Source organism: Balaenoptera musculus, chromosome 1 (assembly GCF_009873245.2).
Source record: "Balaenoptera musculus isolate JJ_BM4_2016_0621 chromosome 1, mBalMus1.pri.v3, whole genome shotgun sequence".
NCBI classification, from domain to species: domain Eukaryota; kingdom Metazoa; phylum Chordata; class Mammalia; order Artiodactyla; family Balaenopteridae; genus Balaenoptera; species Balaenoptera musculus.
In genome coordinates this window covers 75,356,985-75,371,355 of record NC_045785.1, presented here as the reverse complement: position 1 = coordinate 75,371,355, position 14,371 = coordinate 75,356,985, and the positions used below count along the sequence as shown (strand labels likewise).

Here is a 14,371-nt window from a genome sequence, read left to right as displayed (position 1 = left end):
GATAATTCTTATAAGCTGAGGCTATGGCTTCAATGACTGCTTTGTATTTCCCTTAAATACCCAACAGAAATGGTTTGGGTTTTGTGGGCCATAAAATCTCTGTCCCAACTACTCAGCTCTGCCTTCATAGGATGAAAGCAGCCATTGGCAATAGGTAAACAAAAGGTCATGGCTGTGTTCCAGCAAATCTTTATTTACAGAAAACACGCAGCCAGCCCCTGGGGTCATGGTTTGCTGACTCCTACTTTATCTGATATTCTATAGTGATTTATCTCACGGAAATTTTTGTTATCTGCTTTATATTTTAGTTATTAATTGACTAGTATAATGTCTTATACATGATAAATAATTAAGAACTAATGAAATAAGAATGAAATTTGATGCATTTCATCTTTGGGAAAATGTACATCATTCCAATACTACTTAGAATATCTCTGTGGAAGTGTCTAACTTGACAACAGATGTAAAAAAACTGAAGAAAAGTATTGGGAGGAATCAGTCTTAATAAAACATCAAATCAAGCCAAGAATAAAACTGAGTCATTGTGATGGTTTTAAAATATGTCTGCAAATTCTTTGATGTTCTCCCTTCTGAAAGATAGTCTTATTTCACTCTCTGAGTGTGGAGTGGACTTCATGACTCGCTTCTAATGAATAGGCTATGGCAGAAATAGCTGTGTGTGACTAGGTCATAAAAGACATTGCAGCTTCTTCCTTGCTCACTCTCTCTCTTGGATTATTCACTCTGGGGGTGAATGAACCTACTGCCATGAAGTCAGGCCCTAAGGAGGCCTACATAGCGAGAAACTGAGGCCTCCAGCTAACAGGCTTCTTGGAAATGGATTCCCTAGTCTCAGTCAAGACATCAGATGACTGCAGCTTATGTCATATCTTGACTACAACCTCATGAAAAACTCTGAGCCAGAACTCAGAAAAATTCTGAGCTAAGCACTAGTGAATTCTTGACTGACAGAAACTGTGAGATAAGTATTTATTGTTTTAAGCCACTGACTTTGGGGTAATCTGTTCTGCAGCAATAGATAACTAATACAATAATATAAAAGATTTCAACATTTGTTTTGAAATGAATAAGAATGAATTGAAAGGAACAGAAATGGAGGCCATCCATATTTTTCTTCTGAGGATCCATAGATTAAAAATATGAATAAATTATGCCCATTTCCACGTACCCATAATTTGCATTTGAGCACTTTAAAATTGAACAAATAACTTTCTGCCCTTGACTCTAGTTGGCATATGTGGCACTTAAGGTTTCATGGGTAAAAATTAGAACAAGTCATAGCACCGTAATCTGTCCTTTTAAACAGTGTTTCTGCAATAAGGAAGAGAAGGTTATAGGGCACCTTTGCCTAATACATGTCTCTCTGCTGTGAGTTCTGTGACTCACAAAGCATTCCCAGTGCAAGGAAGCTGTCTAGAGACAACTGGCTAGGACATAGACCTTGGGAGCATGTAAAACCTGCCAATATCTTCTCTCTGATACAGATGTGTTGAATTAGGCTGTTTTCTTTTAAAAACAAAACAAAACAAAACTCATTTTATGAAATAGAGCAAAAAAATTAGGTTTTGAATATAATTTCCTTCTATTTAGAAGAGTATTTTTCTATTGTAGACGAGTTTCTTTTATTTGGCAGATAGAACAAAAATTAGATTCTAAATAAAATAATTTTCAAACTATGTCCTCAAGCAGTTATTGTGCCTCCTCCTTTTTGCTGTCAAACTTCTTAAAAGAATAAACTACACAGTTTTTTTCCACTTTCTCCTCACTCGTATTCTCTTTGGCAAAATTAGATTAAAACACACAAAAGGTACTGAAATTGTTCTTAAAGGTCACCGCCAACCTTCTAATTGCCAAATCCTATGACTGTCTCAATATTCATCCTTCTCAACCCTTCCACATAACACTGATGTCTCGCTTTCTGAAACTTTTCCCTTCTTGAACTTTCTTTGCACATTCCTGATTCTCCTCCTCTCTTCCTTTTGTTTTTCCTTCTATCTCTTGCTTCCAAAGAATTTTCATTAAAATTCTTTTTCTTCTGTTATTACTGTATGTACTGCATCATTCTTATGATTTCAGGAATTGATTTTTCTATGGACTCACAAATTAATATTTCAGGATAGACTCTCTGATTGTCCCATGAGCCATAATTGTCAATTAAGAGCCATAATTTTCCCATGGCTTAATTCATCATCTCTCCTCTGACACTGGCTTCTCCTCTGAGCTACTGTTTCTTTGAATCATGATACCATTGTCATAAGAGTCATTACACTTAAACTAGACTATTACAATAGCTTCTAACTGTTTACACCATTTTGTATCTTTTTCCCATTTCCACACATTGAACACAGTGTTGTTAAATTACTGTCCATTCAGTACATATACGATTACATTCCTCCTTTACTCAAACCGACAATGATTCTTCTACAAACACAAATTTTTCTTCAAACACCACAAATACAAATACACTTGGCAGTCAAAGCCCTCAATAGTATATCACCATATCTATCCCAGTCTCTTCCTACACATATCCTGTTTCAGACTATCTGGATTTGCTTTATGTTTGACATATGTTTCATCATTTGCTACCTCCCATTTTCTGTTCAGATCATTCCCTCTACTTTGAATACACTTTCACCATTTATCTTGTCAACAGTTGGCCGTACCTCAAATATTGTGTTCTCTGTAAAGCTTTTCTTTATGTTCTCAACCAGACATAATCTCCGCTGCCTTTGCATTATATAGGATTTTATTTTTCTTCTCTTAACTTACAGAAAATATGCTTTTCCTCATCCAACTTACTAGATTATGAACGCCTTATTATATTTCACTCATCTTTGTATTCTCTACCACTCTTAGCACAGAGCTTGTTACATGAACACATAAATATGTGTTTAATTTTATTTTCTTCAGATCATTTTGCACTTATTGAATAAGTTGATTTGCAATTGAAACCAGAGGTTGGTTCAGTGTACTTTATACCATCTTCATTTATAAAAAGATTTCTGTGAGACTAACTTTTGAATAAGCCAATTGAGCTAGATTACAAAGTTTTTCAATTTTATGTCAACACATAGTTTAATTTACTGTATTTTTAGGAGAATATTAACAGCTATAACAAATAAACCTAAAATTTTTTGTAGACTTAACTTGATAAGAAGTTGTTTTTGCTCATGTTAGTAGTCCAGTGTGGGTATTACCAGGTAGCTCTCTCCTACAAAGTGACTGAGATGCCTGGCTTCCTTTTTTCTTATGGCTCCACCATCTCCTAGGGCCTTTAGTACATAGGTTAGAAGAAAGTGAAGGAAAATCACCTGTTTTTCAGGCAAATAAGTACCAGATTTCATCAGTTTTAAAATACAAGTTGCATCAGTCACATTAGGCTAAGTTTTGCTGCAGAAAGAAACACCCTCAAAATATCAGTGGCTTATGACAACAAAAGTTGCTTGTTACTTGCACTCCATCCGCTGTTGGTGGCTGTGGCTCTATCCATCTCTTCTGCATTCTGACACCTAGGCTTCAGGAGCAGCTCCTATCTGGACATGGCTGACCTCATGGTTTAAGGAAAAAAAGAAACTGGCTTAAAAAAAAAAAAGTGGTACATATCACTACCACACACACTCACTTTTATTTGGTCAAAGTAAGTTACATAGAGGAGCCAGATGTCAGCAAGATGGGGGATTATATTTTTGCCATTGACACTGCAAGTCACATGGCCAAGGCTGACATCAACAATGCAGGGATGTGTACTCCTTCGACAGAAAGGAGCAGTGAATATTTTTAACAATAATACAATTTTTTTTACATTTTAGTATTTGTAAAATTAGGATGTTTCTTACAATCAGTGGTGAATTAAATTACTTGGAAGAATCTTTTTTCTCTTTAGAGATACAAAAGTAATAGTGCATCTTACAATCAGTAACATCCTAGGTTTGAGGAAATTTGAGAGGCCTCAACTCTAAATGTGTTCATCTGATTCACCTACTGATTTCCAGGTGTGTGGATAGTTTTCAGATTAAACAGTAATATAGATTTAAAGAGTAAGTAGATATAAAGCCTGTGTAGTTCAGATTCTTTACTACTGACCTAAACCTGTTTTAGAGTGCTTATTTTCAGTTCTGTAGTAGGAATAGCTATAAAAACATTAGAAAAAAATGAGTGAGAGAATTTGCAAAGAGGAGAAAACAGAGAAATAATTAATGTACTAGAGTAAAGAGTTTAGAAATATGCCATGTATAAAATGTTATAAGAATGGCACCACAGATTTTTTTGGATTTGACACCGAAAGCAAAGGCAATAAAAACAAAAATAAACAAGTGGAACTACATCAAACTTGAAATCTTCTGCATAGCAAAGGAAATCATTAACAAAATGAAGAGGCAACCTAGTGAATGGAAGAAAATGTTTGCAAATCATATATCTGATAAGGAGCAAATATCCAAAATATATAAAGAACTCATACAACTCAATAGCAAAAAAAACCAAACAATTTGATTTAAAAATGAGCAGAGGGTCTGAATAGGTATTTTTCCAAATGAGATGCACGGATGGCCAACAGGCAAAGGAAAAGATGCTCAACATCACTAATCATCAGGGAAAAGCAAATCAAAACCACAATGAGATATTACCTCACACCTGTTAGAATGGCTATTATCAAAAAGATAAGAAATAACAAGTGTTGGCAAGAATGTGGAGAAAAGGGAACCCTCATGCACAGTTGGTGAGAATGTAAACTGGTGTAGCCACTGTGGAAAACAGTATGGAGGTTCCTCAAAAAATTAAAAATAGAACTACCATATGATTCCACTTCTAGGTATTTATCTGAAGAAAACAAAAACGTGAATTTGAAAATATATATGCACCCCCATGTTCACTGAAGCATTGTTTACAATAGCCAAGATATGGAAACAGCCTTTTAAGTGTCCATCAATGGATGAATGGATAAAGAAGATGTGGTTTATGTGTACAATGGAACACTATTCAACCATAAAAAGGGTACATCTTGCCATTTGTGGCAACGTGGATGAGCCTTGAGGACATTATGCTAAGTGAAATAAGTCAAAGACAAATACCATATCATCTCACGTATATGTGGAATCTAAAAAAAGTAATTTTTAAACCAAGCTCATAGATACAGAGAATAGATTGATGGTTGCCAGAGGCAGCGGTGGGCAAAATAGGTGAAGGGGGTCAAAAGGTACAAATTTCCAGTTATAAAATAAGTAAGCCACGGGGATGTAATGTACAGCATAGAAGCTATAGTTAATAATACTGTATTGCATATCTGAAAGTTTCCAAGAGAGTCAATCTTAAATGTTCTCATCACAAGAAAAAAATTCTGTAACTGTGTATGGTGAGGGATATTAACTAGACTTATTGTGATGATCATTTCACAATATATACAAATATTGAATCATTATGCTGTACACCTAAAGCTAATATTATTGTTGTATGTCATTTATACCTCAATAAAATTTTTTAAAAGATTGACACAACAAATTAATGGGAAAAATAATTTTTAGTATGTATAGTATTTGGAAAACTGGGTCACTATGTGGAAAAAATTTAGTTGGATCTCTGTCTCACACCTGGTGAAAAAGATGGACTCCAGATGGATTAAAGACCTACCTTAAAAAGTTAACACTAATAGAAAAGAATGCCCATTACCTAATGACATAAAGGTAGAGGAAGGCTTCTTAAACAAGATCCAGAAAATACAAATCATAAGGCAAAAAATGGTTGGATGTGGCTACATCAAAATTAAGGATTTCTATCAATGAAGGATGTCAAAATTATCTCACAGGTGATGAATCACAAGAAGGAATTTATAACATCTAAAACCAGCAAAGAGTTTATACCTTGAATGTATAAGAATTCCTGAAAATTATCACAAAAAAATATAGGCAACCTCAAGAGCAAAATTTGGACAAAAGATATGGATAGAAATTGCACAAAAAAGTCCAACAAGTATATGAAGAGAAGTTCAGACTCAATAGTTACCAGAAAAATGCAAGTTAAAATAACAGTGAGCTACCAGTCTATACATAGACATAAACCATTATCTTAAAGTTGTGTATGTAATTTCCATGTGTTTTATGCCATTAACAATTTATACTATTATATGTGTTTTAAAATTTTTCATAAATGGTTTCATATGACATATTCTTTTGAAAAGGTTGTATGCTTTTTTCTCACTCAACGTTATTTTCTTAAAAGGTTTATTCATATTGATATTTATAGATCTATCTGGTCCATTAATTTTAACTGCTGTTGAGTTTTTCCACTGTACGAATAAATTTCAGTTTATCAGTTTCCATACTGATAATTCAGGTGATTCTACTTCTCTACTTAAATAAAGCCACCATGGACATTTCTGTGTATCTCCTAGTGCATATATGTGAGAGTAGAAACCCATGTATACAGTTAGAAATGAAAGTGCTAGGTTGTGGGTTAAGTGCATCTTCTGTTTTACTACATACAGTAAATTGCTCTCCAAAGTGATGTACCAATTTATATCCTTCCTGTGTAAGAATTCTGTCCCCACATTCTAGCCAACACTTCTAGTGTTATCAGATTTAGTAGGTTTGTATTAGACTTTTTGAGGTCCTGGAATAGTCCAAGGGAACCACTTTAAATCTGCTCCCTAGCTAAGTTTCATTAAAGATTCCCTATGGATCCCTTGGATGTGGATGTAATCCTATGAATTGTTTTTCTAGTAAGAACCTATCTCTTCCAATTGTGCCCTTTTGATGGACTACACCTTCTAATACTTACATCGGGGTGACAAACTCAAATGCCCTATTGGGAACAAGCATGTAGTATAATAAATAAGTGAAATGGTCAGGTATGAGATGAGAAATTGGTAGGGAGTGTGGTGAACTAAAGAGTGCTTATCCAATATTTGCCTTTGAGAATGCTAGCCTACACCATGCTAGTCATCTGAAGACAGGCATCCTATAAATCTTTATATATAAAATCTTTTTATATAAAATCTCCAGATTGGTAAATCTTAGCACCTTTATTCAGCTTTTTAAAATTAGTAAGTGTGAGCTGTGGGCTAAACAAAATACTTTTGTAGGTAATATTACTCTGGGATGCATGGTCAATATTGGGATAGGCCAAATGGACCTACTCCATTCACTCACCTAGATTTTATATGTTAGGAAATGGGTTTGGGTTTTTTTTTCCCCTGAATTAAAACTAGTCTGTGTTCAGGTTCTGCTATTTTGGTTATTGTCTCACAAGAGAGTTCTATTTCATTGTTCCTGCTCAGATTTGATTAACTGACCATTGATCATTGACTGTTTCAGAGTGAAAGTTTTCACTCTCTTAAACTTAAATAGCCATAGAAATAAATTATTAGGTCACTTCCATCTGGATGTAACTACTAATATTAGCATATTGCTTAAGAATATAGATCAGTGCTATCCAATAGAAATATGATGCAAGTCACAAATGTAATTAAAAATTTTCCAGTAGCCATATTTAAAAAGGTAAAAAAAAAAATGGTGAAATTGATTTTAGTAATATTTTACTTAAACTAATATATCCAAAGCATTATCATTTTAATATGTAATCAAATAGTCATTAATTAGATATTTTGCATTTAAAAAGGTTCTTTAATCTATTTTTATTGAAGTATAGTTGATTTACAATATTGTGTTAGTTTCAGGGGTACAAAAAAATCCGTTTTAAACAAGTAGCATAGCAGCAACATGGTGTGATAGAAATAGCTTTGGCCACAGAAGACTGGAATTTAGTTGTGACTATGCCATTGATTTACTGTGGCATCTTAAAAGAAGACCTAACTCCTCAGTTCTTCAGTTTTCTTGACTCCACTTTCCTTTTCAAGGGCACTGTACAGATCAAGTAACAATAGGAAGAAGCAATCAGAGATTATCAAGAAGGACTCTATCATAGCTCTTGACATCATTTCAGTGAATGCTAAATGTTATTCCTAAGTCATTGGATCCAAATGGGAAGGAAATCCAAAAAAGAGGGGATACATGTGTATGTATAGTTGACTCACTTTGCTGTACAGTAGAAATTAACACAACATGGTAAAGCAACTATACTCCAATAAAAATTTTTTTAAAAAAAGAAGGATATAATGTCCTCTCTTTCACAAAAGGTGAATAATATAGTTAGTCAAAGATTTACTGGTTGGTGATGAAAAAAATCACTGGTTGTGTATGTGTCTATACAGGTACACATCACCATCATAGCCAAAATAAATAAATATGTGTGGATGTTCCTTCATATGCAAAGATTTTGATAACAAAACTATTTTTGCCTGTTTTGCATTCTTTTTGTAGTAGGTCTTTGAAATCTAGTGTGTCTTTTACATTTATAGCACATGTCAGTTTGGACTAGCCACACTACAAGCATTCAATAGCCACTTAAACTCATCTATACTATTTAAACTCATCTACCTTAGAAAGCTTCTTAACTCATCTGCCTCATCTGTTAAAGGGGAATCATGATAATACTACCAAATATAGTTGTTGTGAGTATTAAATCAGACACACAGAAAGTATTTAACGTATGTTAATGTATACATAATCACTAGATAGATAGATAGATAGATAGATAGATAGATAGATAGATAGATAGATAGATAGATAGATAGATAGATATGGGTGAGGATATAGATATTGGGTTGGCCAAAAAGTTCGTTCGAGTTTTTCTGTAAGACCTTACATAAGAGCGGGAAAAGCACGAACAAACTTTTTGGCCAACCCAATATATGTGTATAAAATCATGCCCCATAAATTAGCTTCAGGTAGCTTCAACACTGCAAACCATTTTTTCATGATTCAGGTACCTTCTGTATGCTAATATGTAATATTATATAATCTAAATAGTGTCTTTGCTTGCTAGCTATTGAAAAAGAAAATGTTTCATACATTTTTAAATAAAAGTAGAAAATAACTTCATAATTGAAGACAGTCAGGGAGAAGGATTATGCTCTTGTTGTAAAGCTTGTTCTACATTACCATTTTTGCTTTCTACACAGCTTGAAGTAGAATCCATAGAGACAAAGGTAGATGCGCCCTGAGCGTTGTTCACTCTGAAACAGTGGTACTGATTGCCTTCTTTCACTTCTTCTGCCAAATTCATTCTTTACTTCAAGCTATTTTCTCCACCTAGAACTCTCTTCCTCCTTTCTGCGCTTGGCTGGCTGGCCTCTTTTTATTCTTCAGCTTTCAGTTTAAATGTCAGGTCTCAGGTTTACCCTGACCATCTTTCCTAAAATAGGTCTTGTCTTTTATTCTCCACCTCAGCGTCACAGTTGTTTCCTTTGTGAACCTGTATCATAATTTGTAAATGTTCACTTTCTAATTTAGTTGTTCTTGTTTCTGTTACAAGACTTTTTGCCTCATCAGGGCAGGCCCTAGATCTCCTTTTGCTTACTAATGAAATCTCAGCAAGCAGCATAGTGCATGGCACAAAGTAGGCACCAAATATTTTTTGAATGAATTAACGAGTGGGTATGTGCTATTCCCTCATGTGTTGAGGAGCTTTCAAAGAAGGAAATCACAGAAATGATTTCTTAAGCTAGTGTATCCACATCAAGAATCTACAAAAACTGCAGGAGTTTTGATGACATCCACTGAACTGTAAGTTCTACAAGGACAGGGACTATATTTGAATTTGAAACTCAATGTCTCCCAGCAGCCAGCCTGTCACATATTAGACATTCATATATATTTGTTGATTAACTGAATAATTAATTCTGACGTGAAGTCTTAGGCAGGACGCCTATACCAGCAGGAATTTTACTCTAAGATAAAATTTAGGATGAGTTAGAAAGAAACATCATGTTTATAGGTGATTTAAAACCAGGATGCTGTAATACTAATACAATATATGTGTATTTTCTATTATATTTTTTCCTAAAAGGGACCTGTTGGTTTACCTGGAGAAGTTGGAATGACTGCAGGCACTGGTGAAAAGGTAATTTCTTTCATTGTTTTGTTCAATAGTAAGGATTCTAAGCTAAACTCAAAGGAGAGACAGTCATATGATATTTTATGAATTAGAAATTAGAAATTACTCATAACTTAAAATGCATTACCTGTACTGAATCTCTTAAATATATTGCAATATAGCTGATAGCATATATGTTTCTAATTTTTAAAAGGCAGAGTACTCTTTTGGCTATAATGATGTGCTCTTAAGAGAAAAGATGAAATTGATGGTCTAGGTTTATGACTAGAAAATATTTAAATCTACTTATGAGAACAACCTCCTAAAGGAAACAGTTTTGAAAGTGAAGAATAAGTTATCACTTTACCTGATCCAAGTTTCAGTCACAAACTCTTTATATCCTCTTGGAATTCAGTATGAAGTTATTCATGGATCTTTTTGGCTACTGTGATGGAAATTGTAATTTGCTTAAGAATTTCCTAGAAATCATTATCTTGGGAGTGATTTTCCACATTGAATTTCAAATTTAGGAAAGTCTTTTTTTAAAAAAAAATAAGTAATTCTTTATTTGAAACCAGCAAGGGCATTTTCTTGAATTTTTTTAAAAATAGAATCTTATAATGAGCTAGTAGGTAATAAACCAATAACTTCGAGTCTTTGACTGAAACCTGACTTGCTGAATATGAAGAAGAAGCATGATAGTCTAATATGCAAGGCTATTCTTTGTGAATAATTAAGTAGAGCCAAGATTAGAAGTAAATTAGATAATATTCCAGTTATTTCCATCTGAAATTTTTAATTTAAGTCAAACTCAACATATTGGCTTGGCCAAAAGGTTCCTTCGGTTTTTAAGTAAAAAATAAAAGACACATTTTTCATTTTCACCAAGAACTTTATTGAACAACTTATTCACTGTTTTGTTCCACTACCTTCTCCCATTTTTCTGGCAACTTCATAATTCCATCTTCCCAAAACGTTTTATCTTTTTTGAGCAAAGAACTATTCCAGGTGCCTTTTACAGTCTTCCAGGGAATTGAAATTTTTTCCATTAAGAGAATTTTGTAAAGACGGAAACAAATGGATATCCGAAGGTGCAATGTCTGGTGAATACGGCGAATGAATCAGAACTTCCCAGCCAAGTTGTAACAGTTTTTATTTCTTGTCATCAGAGAAACATTTGGTCTTGCGTTATCCTGATGGAAGATTATGAGTTTTCTGTTGACTAATTTCGGATGCTTCTTATCCAGTGCTGCTTTCAGTTGGTCTAATTGGGAGCAATTCTTGTTGGAATTAATCGTTTGGTTTTCTGGAAGGAGCTCATAATAGAGGACTCCCTTCCAATCTCACCATATGTACAGCGTCAACTTCTTTGGATGAAGACCGGCCTTTGGTGTGGTTGGTGGTGGTTCATTTCGCTTGCCCCACGATCTCTTCCGTTCCACATTATTGTACAGTATCCACTTTTCATCGCCCATCACAATTTGTTTTTAAAACGGAACATTTTCAGTACGTTTTACTAGAGAATCACATGCAGAAATATAGTCAAGAAGGTTTTTTTTTGCTTAAATTATGTGAAACCCAAACATCAAAGCAATTAGTATAACCATGCTGGTGGAAATGATTTTCAACGCTTGATTTGGATATTTTGGTATAACGTGGTATAACGTTGATTGTTCTCAATTAATGTCTTGATTTGATTGCTATCAACTTCAACTGGTCTACCCGACTGTGGAGCATCGTCCAGAAAGAAACCTCTAGCACAAAACTCACAAACCACTTTTGAGACGTTTGATCAGTCACAGCACCTTCTCCATACACTGCACAAATCTTGTTTTTGCGTTTCAGTTGCGTTTTTACCTTTCTTGAAAGAATAAAGCATAATATGCAGAAAAATGTTGCATTTTTCTTCCATCTTCAGTATTAAAATGGCTACACAAAAATTCACCAATTTTGATAATTTTTTTAAATGCACGCTGATATGACAGCTGTCATAATACAATCTAACAGAATTGTTTCGAATGAAGTTAAAGACAACTAAGTGCTGCTAGAGCCATCTTACGGAAAAAAACAAACGAACCTTTTGGCCAACCCAATATTTAAAATTCATCATTTTTCTCCCACATCCAAACTGGTCTCTTCCCAATTATCTCATTTCTATTAGTATGCCTATCTCTATTCTTCCAGTCTTCCAGAATAGATAGAGAACCCATCTCTGCATTTCCCTTTTCCTCCATCCTCTATGCCTAATCTTTTAGCAGGTCTTAGAGTTTTTTCTTTACAATTTGTCCTTTCTAATAGTCGACCCGAAGCTACCCCCTCAGACATACTCTTATTAGTTTATCTTAAATTTACCCTCTATCATATTTACGCTACTCTTTCCCTATCTTTTAATCTAGCCTACATACTATAAGCAGAAGACTAATTCGGATGGGTCATGATAAAGCATTTTGAAGAACCTTCATTAGCCTCCCTATTGTTGAAGCCTGTTAACGGCTCTACTTTGCTGTCAAGATACTATGTGATTTTGGCTTAATCAGTTCATCCAACAAATTTTCTAATATTCTCCAGTATAAACCTTTCTTGCTCCCCATCTCATATTTCATACTTGTCCCTATTCTTATTCTTACTGTTTTCTTGGTTTAGAGTATCCTCTCCCCTTCCCTCTATTCATTCAAAGCCAAACTACACTACTCAATTAAATTCCTATCTCCTCTGTAAAGTCTTTCCAGATTATTCTAATCCTTCCTGATTTCTTCCCTTCCTGGGCTTAGAATAAGTACCACACGATTTAAAATTTCATTGTCCTTTAATTGATTCATCTTTCTTAATGTCATGTTTTCAATTACTTGAGGGTAGAGTCCAAGTCAAATATCTGTTATATCTCTGCAACTCTCACTTAGTACATTAAAAGTGATTGATATATACTTGTTGATTTTTTTTATTAACAATATAACAAATATAAAATGACATCAGTTCAAAAAATTTAGATGGTTTGGTACCTTTTTCATTCTGGTTTAGTTACTTCTGTGTTAGGTTAATTTTCTACAGTAACATGTTGAAAAGTCTTGGAATTTTAATGTAAATCAGTTTAGACATTTAATCTGCTGTGGCATATGTGATTGTCATGATTATGCTTAATTGTGATGGACAGATTACAGAAATAAAATTTTGTTCAATGGTTATACACTTAATTTTTACAATATGCTTTCATACTTTTACAATTCTTATATTTTATATGTCTCAAAATTATAAGAATTTCTACTTGCAAAACTAGAATACGATGCATGCTCAATTTTAAATCTTGATTGTTCATAATTTCTATTTTCGTCATTTTAATAAGACTTTTTAGTATTTTATCCCTTAAAAATTATCTTAAGAGGATTTTTATTAAAAGTCTAGCAACTTTAGGGTAAAAATGCAAAATTTGTAAATTTAAAAATTACTGATAATTAGGATGAGTTTCCTGTCTAGGCTTAGCTCATTCATGACTAATTAACATGCCTCAATGTTTTTCTTTTTTCTTTGTTTTAAAAGGGAGAACGTGGAAATCCAGGGCCACTAGGTCCCCAGGGGGAAAAGGGCGTTATGGTAAGAGCTCAGTGATTTGAAAGATATGTGTCCAAAGAACATAATAAAGTTAAGGCATTCCAGAGGTGGAATTGCCTTGAATGAAATTTAAGTAAGTGAAAAATGCTATTTTGTGGTAAATTTCCATTAGAATTTTCTTCTCCTCTAAACAGTTTACCATTCAGAATGCTGATTGGCACTGAAAAGCATGCAAATCACATGGCTAGGTCAAATGAGCCTATAGTCTTAAGAGAAGAATTAAACCATCCTAAGTAAGCTTAAGTGGATGAAGAAGAAAATTCAATTAGGATTCTACTTTTTTTTTTATAGCTTATAGTTTATATGGCACATATCATCATTGCCACTTTTCCATAAGTTTCTGGTCACAGTGTAATTATTTGATATGTGGAAAAGCAGAATCCAGAATTCATCTTACATTCTTTTATCTTTAAGATAGTAATAGCTGATAAATTTTATATCTAGATTGCAGTTTTTTCATTTATTAAAGTTTCTAAATGTGATAGAAATGAACAATTATTTTCAATTAAAGAATCTTGCTTTCAGAAAATATATTGTGGTGGATCTGGTGTACCTAATGCTATCTACAAATTCATTTTACATAAATTTTTGCTCAGTTTTAACTTCTGTATTATGAGTAGAGCACTGTAAGATTATTTTTTTACCTATCTCCAATTGCTGTCAACTAGGAAGTTTAATATACCCATAGGCTAATTAATTTCAGGAATTATTGACTCCTAAGGCATTCTCTGAATCATTTGAATATGGTTAATACCACAAAGGGTGTGTTCCTTCTGAAATTTGACAGGCTAAAGTATTTGTACACATTCACATTTCT

The 14,371-nt window shown here is 33.7% G+C and overlaps 1 protein-coding gene across 6 annotated transcripts in view; it reads left to right on the top strand.

Annotated features, from left to right (window-relative positions):
• Positions 1–14,371, top strand: part of COL24A1 (collagen type XXIV alpha 1 chain) — a 389,657-nt gene that overhangs the window by 217,813 nt on the left and 157,473 nt on the right. For all 6 annotated transcript variants that reach the window (XM_036826641.1, XM_036826634.1, XM_036826651.1 and 3 more), the window contains 2 exons: positions 9,922–9,975; positions 13,483–13,536. In XM_036826641.1, the coding sequence (XP_036682536.1) occupies positions 9,922–9,975; positions 13,483–13,536 (108 nt within the window). The remainder of the gene's footprint in view (positions 1–9,921; positions 9,976–13,482; positions 13,537–14,371) is intronic.